The following is a 20987-nucleotide window of genomic DNA, read 5'->3' on the forward strand; positions in this document are numbered from 1 at the left end:
CTCCTCCCCTCCCCTGTACTCTCCCTCCACTCCTCCCCTCCGCCCAGGTGTGGCAGTTCAGTACTCTGTTCTCTCCAGTAGAAGCATGGTGTTTTGACAACAATGTACCCTCCATGTCAGACCACCTGAAGGTGTGCCCTTACTACGAGATGGAGCCCAGGACCGAGCGTGTGCTCCTGCCTCACATTGTCAACAACAAAATGAACACAGACACACAAAGCAACAGCAAAAGTCTGGTCACCCTGTTCCAGAAGAATATTTGAATAGTGTTTCATAAGATTTAATAGTGGTTCATAAGCTTTCAATAGTAGTTCATAAGGTTTGAATAGTGGTTCATTTGTGCTGCACTTACAGTCCTCTACCCTGAGTGCCAGTCTGTTTGTGCCATCATCCTTGTCACTCATTGTCATGCCAAACATGTATGGCTTGACAATAACAGCAATAGAGTTGGCAAGAGCTTAAACATATCTGGGACCAAGTTAGCGATCTACTTAAAGAGCCACTGAACATGCTGATTGGCATGTGTGTTTTTCTGTTGCTCATTAGAAAAATTTGATTTCAGTCTTGGAAGTGCATTTCCTGACCGATTCTACACTTGGTTAAGGATGTTTGTCCCCCATGACACACTGCGGAAGCCTAATTCAATTCCTCAAAATCCCCAGAATAAATCTGAGATAACTCAAGAAATCTGTAATACATTTTTACATTTTTGCTAAGGATGATTGGCAGAAGCACATCAGTTGGACGCAACAGCGTCACAACACTCCAGCCAAAGGCAAAAGCGAATAGAGCACAAATAATGAACAACAATACAATAACACAGGTTCAAAACAATACCCGGAAAAACCCAGCCTGCCGCGTCACACAATAAATGTAACGAACAATTACACACACAGACATGGGGGGGAACAGAGGATAATATACACGTAGAGTGATGAGGGGATGTAAACCAGGTGTGCGGAAAAACAAGACAAAACAAATGGAAAATGAAAGGTAGAGCGGCGATGGCTAGAAGACCGGTGACGTCGACAGCCGAGCGCCGCCTGAACAAGAAAAGGAGCCGACTTCGGCGGGAGTCGTGACACAAACTCCGTTTTAGAGTACAGCACACATTTTGTTGTAACCCCGGACAAAGACAGTTTTCTGCCCTGCTAGAGCTGCCCCGGTCAACTGTAATTGCTGTTATTGTATTTTACTTAATTTTATATTTTTTTAACTAGGCAAGTGGAAAGTGGAAACGTCTAGGAGCAACAATGGCTCAGCCGCGAAGTGATAGACCACACAAGCTCACAGAAATGGACCACCAAGTGCTGTTCTCTGGATGAATGAATCATCTGGCACCATCTCCAACTGACAAATCTGGGTTTGGTGGATGCCAGAAGAATACTACCTGCCCGAATGCATCGTGCCAACTGTAAAGTTTGGTGGAGGGGTAATAATGGTCTGGGGCTTTTTTTCATGGTTCGGGCTAGGCCCCTTTGTTCCAGTGAAGGGAAATCTTAATGCTACAACATACAATGAAATTCTAGATGATTCTGTGCTTCCAACTTGACTGGCCTGCACAGAACCCTAGCCTCAACCCCATCAAACACCGTTGGAATGAATTGGAAAGCCAACTGCGAGCCAGGCATAATCGCCCAACACCAGTGCCCGACCTCACTAATGCTCTTGTGGCTGAACGGAAGCAAATCTCTGCAGCAATGTTCCAACATCTAGTGGAATGCCTTCCAAGAAGAGTGGAGGCTGTTATAGTAGCAAAGGAGGGACCAACTCCATATTAATGCCCATGATTTTGGATTGACATATTTGACGAGCAGGTGTCCACATACTTTTGGTTGTGTAATGTACGTATACACAATTTCCAGCCTTTCACAATAAAATAATTAGACTGCCCACAATTCATCATCATTACACTATTGTTCTAAATTCAATCATCCTCTTTGCCCTCATCATTCAGATAAATCAAATTCAATCACCTTCTTCACCCTCCTCATTATTCAGTTCATAGAAGTCACATGCACCATTATCAGTTTCTATCTGGTTTCTATCGCCCATTCATCCGTTGATGACAGAATAGCATATTTAAATGGTATATTTATTATGTTACTAGTTTTTGCTTAGTAGCCAGAGCAATGCAGCCTCGTGAGTGTTCATGTGTTTATGCAAGGACAGCATGGATATAGAGCTGCACCTCTTGAATTTAGTTACTTGACAAAGGTTAGTGTCATACAAACTGCAGAATATGCTCTTTTTTTTACTATATAAATTAGAATAGAATAAAACTTTAGTGTCCATCCAGAATGGACATTTTGCTTTGGCATCACATTACTTTCAAAGGATTGCATACGCATATGTTCTCACATCATACACATTTAAACCAGTCAGTCCTTCATATTGCATATACTAAAAATATAGAAGACATTCATACATTTACTCACAACTGACCACTGTCCCAACTGCACTGGATAGATAAGTACACATACCGATACAATTTACATTGCATTTAGTAGTCCAACAGCACAAGGAACGAATGAATGTTTGAACACATTCTTCTTGGCCATAGGTATTCTGAAGTGCAGCCAGAGGGAAGCCTCTCGAACTGAGGGTGTAGAGAGCCGGAAGGGTCGCCAATGACAGACGGTGCCTTCTTTTTGGTTGCCTTCTGGAACAGACCGCTCAACTGAGCCTGTGGTCGACCAATTACTGTGCTGGCTGTGTTTTCTCTTCTTGTTAGTTTGCTTTTGCTCCTCACGCTCAGATTACCGTACCAGACTGTCAATTTTTATTTAATTTTTTTATTTCACCTTTATTTAACCAGGTAGGCAAGTTGAGAACAAGTTCTCATTTACAACTGCGACCTGGCCAAGATAAAGCAAAGCAGTTCGACACATACAAAAACACAGAGTTACACATGGAGTAAACAAACATACAGTCAATAATACAGTAGAAAAACAAGTCTATATACAATGTGTGCAAATGAGGTGAGATAGGGGAGGTAAGGCAACAAATAGGCCATGGTGGCGAAGTAAATACAATATAGCAATTAAACACTGGAATGGTAGATGTGCAGAAGATTAATGTGCAAAGTAGAAATACTAGGGTGCAAAGGAGCAAGATAGGCTATGGGTTATGTACAGGTGCAGTGATCTGTGAGCTGCTCTGACAGTTTGTGCTTAAAGTTAGTGAGGGAGATATGAGTCTCCAGTTTCAGTGATTTTTGTAGTTCGTTCCAGTCATTGGCAGCAGAGAACTGGAAGGAGAGGTGGCCAAAGGAGGAGTTGGCTTTGGGAGTGATCAGTGAGATATACCTGCTGGAGCGCGTACTACTATGGTGACCAGTGAGCTGAGATAAGGCGGGGCTTTACCTAGCAGGGTCTAGTAGATGACCTGAAGCCAGTGTGTTTGGCGACGAGTATGAAGCGAAGGCCTGCCAATGAGAGAGGACAGGTCGAAGTGGTGGGTAGTACATGGGGCTTTGGTGACAAAATGGATGGCGCTGTGATAGACTGCATCCAATTTTTTGAGTAGAGTGTTGGAGGCTATTTTGTAAATGACATCGCTGAAGTCGAGGATCGGTAGGATGGTCAGTGTTACGAGGGTACCTTTTGGCAGCATGAGTAAAGGATGCTTTGTTGCGAAATAGGAAGCCAATTCTAGATTTCATTTTGAATTGGAGATGTTTGATGTGAGTCTGGACGGAGAGTTTACAGTCTAACCAGACACCTAGGTATTTGTAGTTGTTCAGATATTCTAAGTCAGAACAGTCCAGAGTAGTGATGCTGGACGGGGGGGCAGGTGCGGGCAGCGATTGGTTGAAGTGCATGCATGTAGTTTTAATTGTATTTAAGAGCAGTTGGAGGCCACGGACGGAGAGTTGTATGGCATTGAAGCTGGTCTGGAGGGTAGTTAACACAGTGTCCAAAGAAGAGCCAGAAGTATACAGAATGGTGTCATCTGTGTAGAGGTGGATCAGAGACTTACCAGCAGCAAGAGCGACATCATTGTTGTAAACAGAGAAAAGAGTCGGCCCAAGAATTGAACCCTGTGGCACCCTCATAGAGACTGCCAGAGGCCCGGACAACAGGCCCTCCGATATGAACACTGGTGTCGTCTGAACACTGAACTCTATCGGAGAAGTAGGTGGTGAACCAGGCGAGGCAATCATTTGAGAAACCAATGCTGTTGAGTCTGCCGATAAGAATGTGGTGATTGACAGAGTCTAAAGCCTTAGCTAGGTAGATGAAAACGGCTGCACAGTATTGTTTCTTATCAATGGCGGTTATGAAATTGTTTAGGACCTTGAGCGTGGCTGGGGTGCACCCATGACCAACTCTGAAACCAGATTGCATAGCGGAGAAGGTACGGTGGGATTCAAAATGGTCAGTAATCTGTTTGTAAAACTTGGCTTTCGAAGACCTTAGAAAGGCAGGGTAGGATAGATATAGGTCTGTAGCAGTTTGGGTCAAGAGTGCCACCCCCTTTGAAGAGGGGGATGACCGCAGCTGCTCCCAATCTTTGGGAATGTCAGAAGACACGAAAGAGAGGTTGAACAGGCTGGTAAAAGGGGTTGCAACAATTTTGGCAGATCATTTTAGAAGGAAAGGTTCCAGATTGTCTAGCCCGGCTGATTTGTAGTGGTCCAGATTTTGCAGCTCTTTCAGATCATCAGCTATCTGGATTTGGGAGTAGGAGAATGGGGGAGGCTTGGGCGAGTTGCTGTGGGGGGTGCAGGGCTGTTGACCGGAGTAGGGGTAGCCAGGTGGAAAGCATGGCCAGCCGTAGAAAAATGCTTATTGAAATTATCAATTATAGTGGATTTATCGGTGGTGACAGTGTTTCCTAGCCTCAGTACAGTGGGCAGTTGGGAGGAGGTGCTCTTATTCTCCATGGACTTTACAGTGTCCCAGATATTCTTTGTATTTGTGTTTCAGGAAGCAAATTTCTGCTTGAAAAAGCTAGCCTTGGCTTTCCTAACTGCCTGTGTATATTGGTTCCTGACTGAAAAATGCCATATCACGGGGGCTGTTTGATGCTAATGCAGAACGCCACATTATGTTTTGTGCTGGTCAAGGGCAGTCAGGTCTGGAGAGATCCAAGGGCAATATCTGTTCCTGGTTCTAAATCTCTTGAGTGGGGTATGCTTTTTTAACCAGGTGTCCTCTACTGATGGGATGAGGTCAATATCCAGGATACCCGGGCCAAGCTGATTAGAAAGGCCGGCTTGCTGAAGTGTTTCAGGGAGCGTTTGACAGTGATGAGGAGAGGTCGTTTGACCGCGGATCCATTACGGATGCTGGCAATGAGGCAGTGATCGCTGAGATCTTGGTTGAAAACAGCAGAGGTGTATTTAGAGGGCAAGTTGAGGGTGCCCGTGAGGGTGCCCATGTTTACAGCTTTGGGGTTGTACCTGGTAGGTTCATTGATAATTTGTGTGAGATTGAGGGCATCAAGCTTTGATTGTAGGATGGCCGGGGTGTTAAGTATGTCCCCGTTTAGGTCACCTAGCAGCACGAGCTCTGAAGATAGATGGGGGGCAATCAGTTCACATATGTTGTCCAGAGCACAGCTGGGGGCAGAGGGAGGTCTATAGCAAGCGGCAACGGTGAGAGACTTGTTTCTAGAAAAGTGGATTTTTAAAAGTAGAAGTTCAAATTGTTTGGGTACAGACCTGGATAGTAGGACATAACTCTGCAGGCTATCTCTGCAGTAGATTGCAACACTGCCCCCTTAGGCCGTTCTATCTTGTCTGATAATGTTGTAGTTAGGGATAGAGATTTCAGGGTTTTTGGTAATCTTCCTAAGCCAGGATTCAGACATGGCTAGGACATCCAGGTTGGCAGAGTGTGCTAAAGCAGTGAATAAAACAAACTTAGGGAGGAGGCTTCTAATGTTAACATGCATAAAACCAAGGCTTGTACGGTTACAGAAGTCATCAAAAGAGAGTGCCTGGGGAATAGGAGTTGAGCTAGGCACTCCAGGGCCTGGATTCACCTCTACATCGCCAGAGGAACAGAGGAGGAGTAGGATAAGGGTACGGCTAAAAGCTATAAGGGCTGGACGACCTAGGACGTCCGGAACAGAGAGTAAATGGAGCATGTTTCTGGGGGCGATTAAATAGATTCAAGGCATAAAGTACAGACAAAGGTATGGTAGGATGTGAATAGAGTGGAGGTAAACCTAAGCAATGAGTGATGATGAGAGAGATATTGTCTCTAGAAACATCATTGAAACCTGGTGATGTCATCGCATGCGTGGGTGGTGGAACTGAAGGGTTGGATAAGGTATATTGAGCAGGGTTAGAGGCTCTACAGTAAAATAAGACAATAAACACTAACCAATATTGAATTTGAGGATACTCTCCACCAAGCTGCTGTACACCATCTCCAGAACATCCTGGCTGACCCCAAACCGCTTTCATTTCCTAATTAAAAACAGGTGCTGGTTTGCCTAACAATATATTTGATTAGTAATAGAGTTATAGTAAATAAAACAGTCACATAACATCTTATTTTTAGAAAGTAAAACATAAAAGTGCTGCTAAAGGGTGAAGATCCCTCAAATGTTAATAACTATCATCCTATCGCCAAACTCCCTATCCTGGCCAAAGTCTATGAATCCATAGTGAACTCACAGTTTAAAAAAAAGAACATACTGACTGGGGTTCAGTCTGGCTTTATAAATCGGGGCACAGCACCACAACTGCAGCTATAGCCATGGAAAATTACATCATTAATGCACTTGATAAAAAGCAACATTGTGCTGCTTTGTTTGTGGATTTATTATTTGATTCAGTTGACCATGAATTGTTGCTAGCTAGACTCAGAAACATTGGTCTCAGTGAAGGGGCAGTAAATTGGTTAAGGAATTATTTTTCTGACAGAACACAATGTGTATATACTGACAATCACAAATGTAGCTTTCTTGAGATTAATATAGGCGTGCCCCAGGGTTCCATTTTAGCCCCAGTGTTGTTCTAAATTTGTATTAATGATTTGGGAAATGGGATGCAACCGGCAAAATTACATCTATATGCAGATGATACAGTCATATATACATGTGCTCCTTCTCTGGTTCAGGCTTTTGAAAAGCTCCAGACTGCTTTTCAGTCACTGCAGGCCTCCCTTTATGGTCTCAAACTGGTCTTGAATGTACAAAAAACTAAATGTATGACCTTTAACAGTTAGAACTCAAAGAAGGTTAGCATTGTCATATCTGTTGGCTTATCCATTGAAAAAGTGTCCTCCTACAAATATCTAGGTATTTGGTTGGATGACAAGTTATCCTTTAAAGTTCATGTGGATAATCTTGTGACAAAGCTTAAATTGAAATTGAGTTTTTATTTTCGTAATAAGGCTTGCTTCCCGCTTATGGCTAGAAAGAAGCTTGTTCAGGCCACTTTTTCACTCTGTCATTGATTATGGTGATTTGTTGTATATGCATGCAGCCTCCTCTGTCTTACAGAGACTGGACTCTGTTTATCACTCATCAATCATATCACTCAAGTTACTCACCCACCATTACACCTTGTACCAAATGGTACATTGGACCTCACTTTATATGCGTAGAAAGATGCATTTGTATGTGTTCATCTATAAAGCCCTTTTTGGTAAACTCCCTCTTTACCTCTGTAGTCTGCTCTCCTTCACCACCAGCATTTACCATACCCAGTCTGCTAGGTGGTTGCTACTTAAAGTCCCCAGGACATTCACAGTATTAGACAAGACTGCCTCCTCTTCTTGTGCACCAGACACATGGAATAGTCTACAATCCATGCTTCATCGAGATATGTTAGTGCCACTGAATCAATTTAAAATATTGATGGGACACTCTGTTACAGAGGAGTGTAAATGCTTGTTGTAGGCTGGATCATGTTGTATTGTATTGTTGTATGTTTTAATAATGTAATGTATTGATTGTTGCTGCCTTCTTGGCCAGGTCTCCCTTGAAAAAGAGACTCTGTGTCTCAGTGGGCTTTCCTGGTTAAATAAAGGTTAAATAAAGAAAAGAGAATGGTACAAACCCGCAAGGTGTGCAGTGATTAATTTTTTTGCTGCATAACAAACTCATAATTACACTATTGTCTTTCTAAATTATTAATCAACCTCTTCACCCTTCTTATCATTCAGTTAAGCGTAATTTAAATTCAATTGTGAAGTAAGTTGCACAATTATCCCAAATCATTAAATTTGCCAATCATTCAGTGAGGAGAGAGAGAACCATTACAGCCTGGCTGGGTACCAACGGAACGCTGTCTTGGCATGTTAAGTCGGCAATAGGTATGAAAAAAACCTGCGTAACAAGGCTCTAAATACTTTCTGTTTGTGATTTCAAAATTCTGACAAATGAGCAGTGTAAAATACAAACATTCAGGAAAATCAGGGAAGTCGCAGGACATAGCAATCTTTGGGGGAAGATTTGTTGAAATTTACAAAATCAAACATCAGTGGCATTTGGCCTATGGTGGTTCTAGTGTTAAAGGTAGAGTTTGCACAAATTACAAAATTACATATTGGTTTCCTTACCTTGTAAACAGTCTATGAGCGAGATAAGACCGCAATCTATGCTTGGGTTTTGTTTACCTGGTCACTGTCTCCAACTTTTTAGCATGTATAGCACAAAACCATTGGAAGTGAATATCCCTGATATTAGCATTTTTCGCATTTCATTTCCAAATCATCTTAAAGTAACTTTATTGAGCTATACAATAATTGTTTTATACTTTGGGATGATTAGGAAACGGAACATGGAAATGCTTATATTGTGGATTTCCACTTGCATTGGTTTAGTGCTAAAAATGCTAAACAAAATCAAAGCATGGATTGCTATCTTACCTTGTCCATCTACTTGCTAGCATGCTAGCAAATAACCATAGACTTCCAGTCAACACTAGTTATCAATTGCGCTAGCGCTATTTAGCAACTTCCATCAAACCGCCCAAGTTCATCTGACTTTGGGGAAGTAGATAATCCTGGTGTATCCCTTTAACAAGTAATACATTGTTTTTTAAAAAGGTAGGGGTCGAAATGATTAACACAGCTAAATATTCTTATAAATAAAGTAGTAAAATGTTTAGTATCAAACATTGAAAAGACCAAACAGTACCAGTCAAAAGTTTGGACACACCTACTCATTCCAGAGTTTTTCTTTATTTTTACTATTTTCTGCCTTACACCACCTCGCCACTTTGGAGGCCCCCGCTTGTTGTCTTGTGTGACTTAGTTATAAGTCGTGGCGTACAGACAAGAGCCGGGTGCGACTGCAGTATGTGACATCCCGTTTGTACAATCTGTAGGTACTCTTCTGGAAACATGCAGGAAGGAACAGACAACGGTGGCAACGTCAGCTATTCAAGCTAAACACCTTTTATACATTTTTATTCCTCTCCCGTTTGCACACATCTGCTAACTGCCACATAGACAAGGAGGTTGGACTTTTCTATAAAAGTTCAGCGAACTCTGTTCGTTGAGCTTTCTAGTCTGACATACATGAAGGGTAACCTTTTGTCATTTGCTGTATGGTTGATGAGAAACTCCATATTGCAAATGTACGGTCCCTTACTAGACGTCAGCGAATGTTTCTAAAATTCGCCGACGGCGGCGTGTTGTGCACCGGGGACAGATCTTCCGGGAAGTCATCGAACGAAGTCTCTCGGACATTCGATTTCCGTTTTATAAAATGTTCAAATTTTTGTCATTTTTCCGCTGTCCCGGTAAATACCACCAGAGGGCGAATGGAATCATATTGCAAATGTACAAAACATCACCAATCACAACATGGCCAGTGAGAATAGGTTTGGCATAATGGGCAGTTAGCCCCGAACAAGATGGTGTCGAGGCCTCAACGCTTTTTTGGGGATTAAAGGCCATTTTTCTGGGATTAAAGGTCAAAAATTAAAATAGAGAGCTAATTTGACCGCTTCACATCAAAGTACATGAACCTACGGTGTCAGGAAAAAAAGAACCAGACATTTATCTATCGTAATTTAAGAGAAAGTCAAATGTACAATTGGTGATGCTCAAATTAGTCAGAAATGGCATTATAAATATTCACTTATCTTTGATGATCTTCATCAGAATGCACTCCCAAGAATCCCAGTTCCACAATAAATGTTTGATTTGTTTGATAAAGTTCATAATTTATGTCCAAACACCTACTGTTTGTGCGTTTGGTAAACAAATCCAAACTCACGACACGCGTGTAAGTCCAGCGGAAAGGTCGGACGAAAAGTCCAAAAAGTTCTGTTACAGTCCGTAGAAACATGTCAAACTAAGTATTGAATCAATCTTTAGAATGTTTTTATCATAAATCTTCAATAACGTTCCAACCGGAGAATTCCTATGTCTGTAGAAAAGCAATGGAACGCAGGTCGCTCTCATGTGAAATGCGCATGACCAGCGCGTGGCTCTCTGCCAGACACCTGACTCATTCAGCACTCATTCGGCCTCACTTAACAGTAGAAGCCTCAAACCAGTTTCTAAAGACGGTTGACATCTTGTGGAAGCCTTAGGACGTGCAACTTGACCCATATCCCACTGTGTATTTGATAGGGGCTGAGTTGAAAATCGACCAACCTCAGATTTCCCACTTCCTGTTTGGATTTTTTCTCAGGTTGTTGCCTGCCATATGAGTTCTGTTATACTCACAGACATCATTCAAACAGTTTTAGAAACTTCAGAGTGTTTTCTATCCAAATGTGAATAATATGCATATATTAGCAACTGGGACTGAGGAGCAGGCCGTTTACTCTGGGCAATTTATTCATCCAAGCTACTCAATACTGCCCCCAGCCATAAGAAGTTAACTTCTTATGGATCAAATCCCGTTAGCGGGATCGATTTGACAACATCCGGTGAAATGGCACAGCGCCAAATTCAAATGAAATTATTATAAATATTTATACAATTTCATAAAATCACAAGTGCAATACACCAAAATGAAGCTTCACTTCTTGTTAATCCAGCCACCGTGTCAGATTTTTAAAAGGCTTTACGGCTAAAGCAAACCATGCGATTATCAAAACTCAGAAATAACAATATAATTCATGCCTTACCTTTGAATGTCTTCTTATGTTGGCACTCCAATATGTTCCATAAACATCACAAATGGTCCTTTTGTTCGATTAACTCCTTCATTATATCCCCGAAATGTCCATTTATTTTGCACGTTTTATCCAGAAAAACACCAGAAAAACACTGGTTTCAACTCGCCCAACATGACTACAAATGATCTAATAAGTTACCTGTAAACTTGGTCCAAACATTTCAAACAACTTTCCTAATCCAATCTTAGATATCCTAAAACGTAAATAATCGATCAAATTTAAGACAGTCCACTTGGCTCGACACCCAGAAAGGAAAGGGCTACTTCTTCATTTCTCAAAGGAAAAACATCAACCAATTTCTAAAGACTGTTGACATCTAGTGGAAGCCATAGGAACTGCAACCAGGTGCCTCATAAATCTAGTATCCAATAGAAAACATTTGAAAACACAGTCATCTCAATTTTTTTTCCCCCTGGATGGTTTGCCAAATAAATTATGTTATACTCACAGACATGATTTTAACAGTTTTAGAAACTTGAGTGTTTTCTATCTAAACCTACCTATATATAACTATATGCATATCCTAGCTTCCGGGCCTGAGAAACAGGCAGTTTATTTTGGGCACGCTTTTCATCCGGACATGAAAATACCGCCGCCCCCCCTAATTTGTGGAGAAGTTGAAAAACTAGTTTTAATGACTCCAACCTAAGTGTATGTAGAATTCCGACTTCAACTGTATGTCAATTATGTGATGATCCGACCTCATTCTGTCCCCTCTACCATGTATATCTCACTAGGTCGGGGTATTTAAGCCTCCTTATATCCACTAATTCCAATATATCCATGACTTTCATGATTTCCTTAAGTGCCTGAGGGTGAAAGTTTGTAGTGTTATTTCCTTTATGGTCCATAGAGGTGTTTAAATCCGTATTATTATTATTATCTCCCACCATAATAACAGTCTAGTGTTGCTTGTAGAGTTGATCAATTCTTATATATATTTTCAAAGAAGCTTGGACCGTATAGGTTAATAAGCCAAATCTGTTTATGGTCCAATAACATATTTCAAATAATTAATCTAACTTGATGATCTGTTTGGACAATTTGCACATTTGGATCAAAATTACTGTTAATTAATATCAATCACCCCTTTCGAATTTCTTTGCCCATGGGAGAAATTTACACTACTGTTCAAAATTTTGGGGTCACTTAGAAATGTCCTTGTTTTTGAAAGAAAAGCAACAAAAAAAATCCATTAAAACACCAGTCTCAATGTCAACAGTGAAGAGGCGACTCAGCAGAGTTGCAAAGAAAAAGCCAAATCATAGACTGAAAAGATTAAGCTTGGCAAAAGAACACAGACACTGGACAGAGGAACTGACTAGAAGGCCAGCATCCCAGAGTTGCCTCTTCACTTTAGACATTGAAATTTGTGTTTTGCGGGTACTATTTAATGACGATGCCAGTTGAGGACTTGTGAGGTGTCTGTTTCTCAGAGTAGACACAAATGTGCTTGTCCTCTTGCTCAGTTGTGCACCGGGGCCTCCCACTCCTTTTTCTATTCTGGTTAGAGCCAGTTTGCGCTGTTCTGTGAAGGGAGTAGTACACAGCGTTGTACGAGATCTTCAGTTTCTTGGCGATTTCTCGCATGGAATGGGCTTCATTTCTCAGAACAAGAATAGACTGACAAATTTGAGAAGAAATGTATTTGTTTCTGGCCATTTTGAGCCTGTAATCGAACCCACAAATGCTGATGCTCCAGATACTCAACTAGTCTAAAGGCCAGTTTTATTCATTCTTTAACCAGAACAACAGTTTTCAGCTGTACTAACATAATTGCAAAAGGGTTTTCTAATGATCAAATGGCTAATCCAAGTTTATCATTTTAAAAGGCTAACACAATGTGCCATTGAAACACAGGAGTGATGGTTGCTGATAATGGGCCTCTGTACACCTATGTAGATATTCCATTCAAAATCAGCTGTTTGTAATGCGATGCTACTGGCGGCAGAGAAGTCAGGAGCAGGAGTGCGGAAACTGATTTACAACGGTTGTGTTTAATAACCATAAACCACCGTCAACAGAATAATACAATAAATGGGTCAAACAAAACCCGGTAAATACCAGCATACCGTGAACAAGCACTAGAACAAACAATTACGGACAAGGACATGGGGGGGACAGAGGGCTAAATACACAACATGTAACTGATGGAATTGGAACCAGGTGTGATGGAAGACAAAACCAATGGAAAATGAAAAGTGGATCAGCGATGGCTAGAAGGTCGGTGACGTCGACCGCCGAACGAACAAGAAGAGGGACCAACTTCGGCGGAAGTTGTGGCACCGTTTCCTGCTACAATAGACATTTACAACATTAACAATGTCTACACTGTATTGAAGTTATTTTAAATGAACAATTTGTATTTATTTATTTATTAAAAACAAGGACCTTTCTAAGTGACCCCAAACCTTTGAACGGTAGTGTACATATTTGCAATTCCTAAATGCAATTTCTTTCTGTAGAAAAACACAATTTCTACCATATCAACCTCACAGAAACATTGTAATGGTGTTATGGGGTATCCAGTGTACATTCAAGTGTCCGAATGTGGTAATTGTTACGGTAGTTGTTAAATGTGCCTAAAAGTTAGTGTTCACTATAAAAACTGAATATCTACAACACCAACCTATCTCTGACATTGTGGTGGTGTCTGGGGACATACAGGTGTTTTTTCAACCTCTCCAAAGTGCCTGTTTAGCCTAGGCATATCCAATGTATTGGTCCCACATACTTTTATATTGTTTTTGTAAACAGTTATTTTGTAACAGATATACAGTACAGTACCAGTCAAAGGTTTGGACACACCTACTCATTCCAGGGTTTGTCTTTATTTGTACTATTTTCTACATTATAAAATAGTGAAGACATCAAAACTATGAAATAACACATGGAATCATGTAGTAACCAAAAAAAGTGTTCAACAAATCAAAATATATTTTCTATATATAGCAACCCTTTGCCTTTATCACAGCTTTGCACACTCTTGGCACCCTCCACCAGCTTCATGAGGTAACCAGGAATGCAATTCAATTAACAGGTGCGCCTTGTTAAAAGTTACATTTGTGGAATTTCTTTCCTTTTTAATGCGTTTGAGCCAATCAGTTGGGTTGTGACAAGGTAGGGATGGTATACAGATGATAGCCCAATTTGGTAAAAGACCAAGTCCATATTATGGCAAGAACAGCTCAAATAAACAAAGAGAAATGACAGTCTATCATTACTTTAAGACATGAAGATCAGTCAAGAACTTTGAAAGTTTCTTCAAGTGCAGTCGAAGAAAACATCAATCGCTATGATAAAACTGGCTCTCAGGAGGACCGCCACAGGAAAGGAAGACCTAGATTTACCTCTGCTGTAGAGGAAAAGTTACCATCCCAAATAAATGCTTCACAGATTTCAAATAGACACATCTCAACATCAACTGTTCAGAGGCATGAATCAGGTCTTCATGGTCAAATTGCTGCAAATAAACCATTACTAAAGGACACCAATAAGAAGAAGAGATTTACTTGGGCAGGGAAACATGAGCAATGGACATTAGACTGGTGGAAATCTGTCCTTTGGTCTGAGTCCAAATTTGCAATTTTTGGTTCCAACCCTGTGTCTGTGTGAGACACAGAGTAGGTGAACGGATGATCTCTGCATGTGTGGTTCCCACCGTGAAGCATGGAGGAGGAGGAGGTGTGATGGTGCTTTTCTGGTGACACTGTCAGTGATTTATTTAGAATTCAAGGCACACTTAACCAGCATGGCTACCACAGCATTCTGCAGTGATACCACAGCATTCGTCATCTCACACATACTCTAAAATCAGAAATATATTTTGATTTGTTTCAAACTTGTTGGGTTACTACATGACTCCATATGTGTTATTTCATAGTTTTGATGTCTCCAATGTAGAAAATCTGCAATGTAGAAAATCATAATAATAAAGAAAAACCCTTGAATGACTAGGTGTGTCCAAACTTCTGACTGGTAGAGTAAATTAAAAACATATAAAAATGTCTTATCAAACACAAACTTGGTTACACAAGTGTCCATCACTAAAAAGGAACTATTTACAAATGCTGAACTATTTACAAATGGCATTCTTGTGTTCTTGTGTAGCTTGTGCATGTCATGATAGTCTTTGAAGTAGTTCCCTCTTTGTCAGAAACAAAAAGTGATCTGGCATTTCGGACAGAAGATCTGTCATTTCACCCTTTTTTCCCCACTGTGTCTTGTGCAACACTTGCAGTTCTTCCTTTTGTCTTTTGGCATGTGTGTTGGATAGTGGTGCTCACCTTGAGTGGGGGTCTTGTGATGGTTGTGAGGTTGCTTTGGGGCCCCAATTCAGCCATTTACAACACCAGCTGCTCTCGGAAGGCCAACTGGGAGAGAGGGGTTTGACCTTTTGCTTTGGCCATCTACTTGTTGAGAATGAAAGCATTTACTTTAAGTCTTATACCACTTCCTGGTCTTATGGAGGACCTGGTAGTAGCCTATCAGAGCATCAGATAAGTCAACACCCCCCATGCTGGGATTGTAGTCCTTCACAGAAACGGGGACATTCTTCCAATTTTCAGACTCCTTTTTGAGATGATCGTTATTGAATGCCTTATGCTGTGTGGTGAGTATGATTACTTCCCTAGTGTCCTTCCCTTTCACAAAAAGCAGCTTGCTAGTCCTGATCCAAAGTATGGTCCCCCTCTCATCTGTCTTTGTCATGTCGTTTACCTTGGTTTTGGGGAAACTGATTATGTCAGGACGAATGGTGCCACAAGCCCCTATTTTCTTTTCCACGAGGTCTATGAAAAGTGGATGAAGAAGCATCAGACAAGGTTATTGACATAGTGGAGGTTGAAGACCTTGACCGGCGGGGGTGCTTGCTGGGCGGCTCCCAAATGTTATCATCCAAATCCTCTGCATCCTCCACTCTGTAGTGAATAATATAAAGGTATGCTGTTAAGACATTTATAAAACAACATTACTGTAAAGTAAAAACACCATGCCTAAACGGTATCTGTACAGTGACTCACATAGAAGGTGTGAACCACACACACAATACAAACAGTAACAAATTGAAGTCAAAGGCAGAGGTGAGAACCACAAATGTGATTCACCACCTGGATTCGGTCTTATGTAGCAAAATGTGAAATTGTGTTTTTTACATTGGATAAAAGTAGAGACTCAGAGCTACAAAATGGTATATTATACATTGCATTTGAGGAACAATGGGAAAGTAATTCTGCTTTGAAAGTTGACCAACTTGAAACTCACTTTTGAGAAAATCTCCTTTGACTGTTTTGGTATCTAGTGAAGAGCCCCTCTTTGTCCACACCCATTCAGCATTGTTCACACCCTCTTAAGTTTAGTCCTACCCATCTCGTCTCAATTTCATTACGCTTTTTTGCAGATGTTTACCGACACAGGCCATATTCAACGGGTGTTGTACACACATCACGTAACGTCAGCTAACGAGCCAGCCAGCTAACGTTAGCTAGTTAAACAACAAATGAACAAAGTGCCAACACTGTCTAACATTAGAGTCTATCTAGAAAAGCAAACAGCTCTGGGAAACAAATAATAATGTCCGCTAGGGAGACGGCCAGCTAACGTTAGCTAGCTAGCTAACAGTACACTTAGGCTTAAGACATATAGCTAGCTTGCTAGGTAAACAATGAACCTAGCTAGGTAAACAATGTTTAAGACCACACACGTCACGTAACGTTAACTAACGAGCCAGCCAGCTAATGGTAGCTAGTTTAACAACAATGAACAAAGTGGCAACAATGCCACAGTGCTGGGAGCTAACCAACCACGTCCAATGTCAGCTAGCTAACATTAGGCTCTAACTAGAAATGCAAACGGCTCTGGGAAACAAATAATAACGTCAGGTACGGAGCCAGCCAGCTAACGTCAGCTAGCTAGCTAACAGTACACCTTAACTATAAATGAAACCATAAATGTGTAATATGTGAAAATGTAGCTAGCAAACGCTAGACTATCAACAAGTGCCTCTCTGTCCGGAATGCCATAACACGATTGCCCTTAATTTGAAGATGTAATCCGGAGATAGATAGGTCTCTCTGTTTAGCTATCATACTCTAATTCCACTGATTTCAAAACTTGATCCTCCAGAAAATGGAGAGCAACATTTATGCAGCTCCACTAGACAATACATATTTTAAAAAGCCGTGTTCAACAGGATTACTAACACAGATTGACAAACTCAAATAGATAGCAGCCTTCAATATGGCAGACCAACCCCGACTCCTCTCTTGGTATTTCCAGCCCAGTCATTATCCCATCCAATCATGGCTAGTGGGAAGGTTGCTAACTTTTTCCGTGGCTTAACCAACAAGGTTCGTAATTTAACAATTTTATTTGTATTTACAGATGGCATACAAGTTTGCTATTAAGGCACATGAAAGTTCACATGTTCCAGAAGACATTCCTGACAAAAACCACATATTGTTTTAAAAAGCTTATGCTCAAGTGTCTCTCTTGTGAAGTTGTGACGCTTGACATATGCTTAGTTTCCTGAACCAAGTCACATTTGGCATAGCCAGATCAGGATCGAACATAGAGTGTGAAGGATCTGCACCAGAAGGAGCAGAGGTCCTGGCTGGTATTCCCAGTGTTACACAGTCAAAATCAAATCAAATTTATTTGTCACATACACATGGTTAGCAAATGTTAATGCGAGTGTAGCGAAATGCTTGTGCTTCTTGTTCCGACAATGCAGTAATAACCAACGAGTAATCTAACCTAACAATTTCAAAACTACTACCTTATACACACACAAGTGTAAAGGGATAAAGAATATGTACATAAAGATATATGGATGAGTGATGGTACAGAACGGTATAGGCAAGATGCAGTAGATGGTATCGAGTACAGTATATACATATGAGATAAGTAATGTAGGGTATGTAAACAAAGTGGCATAGTTTAAAGTGGCTAGTGATACATGTATTACATAAAGATACAGTAGATGATATAGAGTACAGTATATACATATGAGATGAGTAATGTAGGGTGTGTAAACATTGTATTAAGTAGCATTGTTTGAAGTAGCTAGTGATATATTTTACATCAATTTCCATCAATTCCCATTATAAAGTGTCTGGAGTTGAGTCAGTGTGTTGGCAGCAGCCACTCAATGTTAGTGGTGGCTGTTTAACAGTCTGATGGCCTTGAGATATAAGCTGTTTTTCAGTCTCTCGGTCCCTGCTTTGATGCACCTGTACTGACCTCGCCTTCTGGATGATATCGGGGTGAACAGGCAGTGGCTCGGGTGGTTGTTGTCCTTGATGATCGTTATGGCCTTCCTGTGACATCGGGTGTTGTAGGTGTCCTGGAGGCAGGTAGTTTGCCCCCGGTGATGCGTTGTGCACACCTCACTACCCTCTGGAGAGCCTTATGGTTGTGGGCGGAGCAGTTGCCGTACCAGGCGGTGATACAGCTCGACAGGATGCTCTCGATTGTGCATCTGTAGAAGTTTGTGAGTGCTTGCTTTTTGTGAGCCAAATTTCTTCAGCCTCCTTTCCCGTCGATGTGGATAGGGGGGTGCTCCCTCTGCTGTTTCCTGAAGTCCACAATCATCTCCTTTGTTTTGTTGACGTTGAGTGTGAGGTTATTTTCCTGACACCACACTCGGAGGGCCCTCGCCTCCTCCCTGTAGGCCGTCTCGTCGTTGTTGGTAATCAAGCCTACCACTGTAGTGTCGTCCGCAAACTTGATGATTGAGTTGGAGGCATGCATGGCCACGCAGTCGTGGGTGAACAGGGAGTACAGGAGAGGGCTCAAAACGCACCCTTGTGGGGCCCCAGTGTTGAGGATCAGCGGGGTGGAGATGCTGTTACCTACCCTCACCACCTGGGGGCAGCCCTTGCTGTACCTTGCTTAATAAAAGTTAAGGGTCTCATCTATGGCTTAAATCTAAAGTACCCTAAAGAACTGAAATATACCTTTGCGGTATTCCAAAAAGTATTTTTGGAACTTGATGATCTCAGGACCTCTCCACGGGTCCAAGCTCTAAAGATGAAGTTACTTGTTTTCAGAGATACACTCAGAAGCTGTGGTCTAAACCCTACTCAGTAAGCTGAAAAGCTAGTTGCTAGGTGGTATAGGAGCTAAAGTTTACATGATGCTCTTTGTCAGATGAAGTCATAAGAGACATTGTCAATTCCCGTTTAAAAATCAGCTTTGTTTTAAAACTTACTCCATATGCACTAGTGGATATCTTTCAGGATTATTTGGCAGGTGCAAGCTATCTGAATGTAACTTTACCTAAGGAGGCAAGGTGTAGTTATACCCAGAATGCTTACAGATTACAAAATAATAAGCTCTCCACAAATGCCCAAAGCGTAGGGTTTAAGGGGCAATTTGAGATTGAAGTTTGAAGAAATGTTAACATTTTATTCAAAATAAAGGTGTTGAAGTTTGAAATTGAACACTGTTTCTTTTTGCATATTCCCTTGTAGAGAAATAATAATTTTTGTTATTTATCCCAATAATAATGAGGAAACTATTTGCATCGGCTTTTTAAGTATAGTTGTGATTATATATTTGAGAAGTAGGAACCCAATTTAAATACATTTTACTAACCTGAGTAACATAAGTAACTAAGTAAAAAACATTTGTTGCTAAAACACAGAATATTAATTATGATACTGAGTAAATTCAGCAAATTATACTTACAATATTAGTTCTGTAACTGATTACATTAAGTACAGTTGAAGTCAAAGTTTACAAACAGTTAGGTTGGAGTCATTAAAACTCAAAACTCATACCTGTGAATGTATTTCAAGGACTACCTTCCAACGCAATGCCTCTTTGCTTGACATCATGGGAAAATCAAAAGAAATCAGCCAAAACCTCAGAAAAAATGTATTGAAGACCTCCACTAGTCTGGTTCATCCAACGCCCGAAGGTTCCACGTTCATCTGTACAAACAATAGTAAGCAAGTATAAACATCATGGGACCACGCAGCCGTCATACCCTCAGGAAGGAGACACATTCTGTCTCCTAGAGATGAACGTAATTTGGTGCGAAAAGTGCAAATCAATCCCAGAACAACAGCAAAGGACCTTGTGAGGCAAAAAAGTATTTAGTCCGCCACCAATTGTACAAGTTCTCCTACGTAAAAAGATGAGAGAGGCCTGTCATTTTCATCATAGGTACACTTCAACTATGATAGACAAAATGAGGGGGAAAAATCCAGAAAATCACATTGTAGGATTTTTTATGAATTTATTTGCAAATTATGGTGGAAAATAAGTATTTGGTCACCTACAAACAAGCAAGATTTCTGGCTCTCACGGACCTGTAACTTCTTCTTTAAGAGGCTCCTCTGTCCTCCACTCGTTACCTGTATTAATGGCACCTGTTTGAACTTGTTATCAGTATAAAAGGCACCTGTCCACAATCTCAAACAGTCACACTCTAAACTCCACTATGGCCAAAACCAAAGAGCTGTCAAAGGACACCAGAATCAAAATTGTAGACCTGCACCAGGCTGGGAAGACTGAATCTGCAATAGGTAAGCGCTTGGTTTGAAGATATCAACTGTGGGAGCAATTATTAGGAAATTGAAGACATACAAGACCACTGATAATCTCCCTCGATCTGGGGCTCCACGCAAGATCTCACCCCGTGGGGTCAAAATTATCACAAGAACGGTGAGCAAAAATCCCAGAACCACACAGGGGGACCTAGTGAATGACCTGCAGAGAGCTGGGACCAAAGTAACAAAGCCTACCATCAGTAACACACTACGCCGCCAGGGACTCAAATCCTGCAGTGCCAGACGTGTCCCCTTGCTTAAGCCAGTACATGTCCAGGCCCGTCTGAAGTTTGCTAGAGAGCATTTGGATGATCCAGAAGAAGATTGGGAGA

The 20987-nt window shown here is 41.2% G+C and overlaps 1 protein-coding gene across 1 annotated transcript in view; it reads left to right on the top strand.

Annotated features, from left to right (window-relative positions):
• LOC139381238 (F-box only protein 40-like) overlaps positions 1-8022 on the top strand; it is a 42952-nt gene extending 34930 nt beyond the window's left edge. The window contains exon 7 of the mRNA XM_071124706.1: positions 48-8022. Within this exon, the coding sequence (XP_070980807.1) occupies positions 48-263 (216 nt within the window). The 3' untranslated portion in view covers positions 264-8022. The remainder of the gene's footprint in view (positions 1-47) is intronic.
• Positions 8023-20987: the final 12965 nt, after the last annotated feature.

Source organism: Oncorhynchus clarkii, chromosome 2 (genome assembly GCF_045791955.1).
Source record: "Oncorhynchus clarkii lewisi isolate Uvic-CL-2024 chromosome 2, UVic_Ocla_1.0, whole genome shotgun sequence".
Lineage (NCBI taxonomy): Eukaryota > Metazoa > Chordata > Actinopteri > Salmoniformes > Salmonidae > Oncorhynchus > Oncorhynchus clarkii.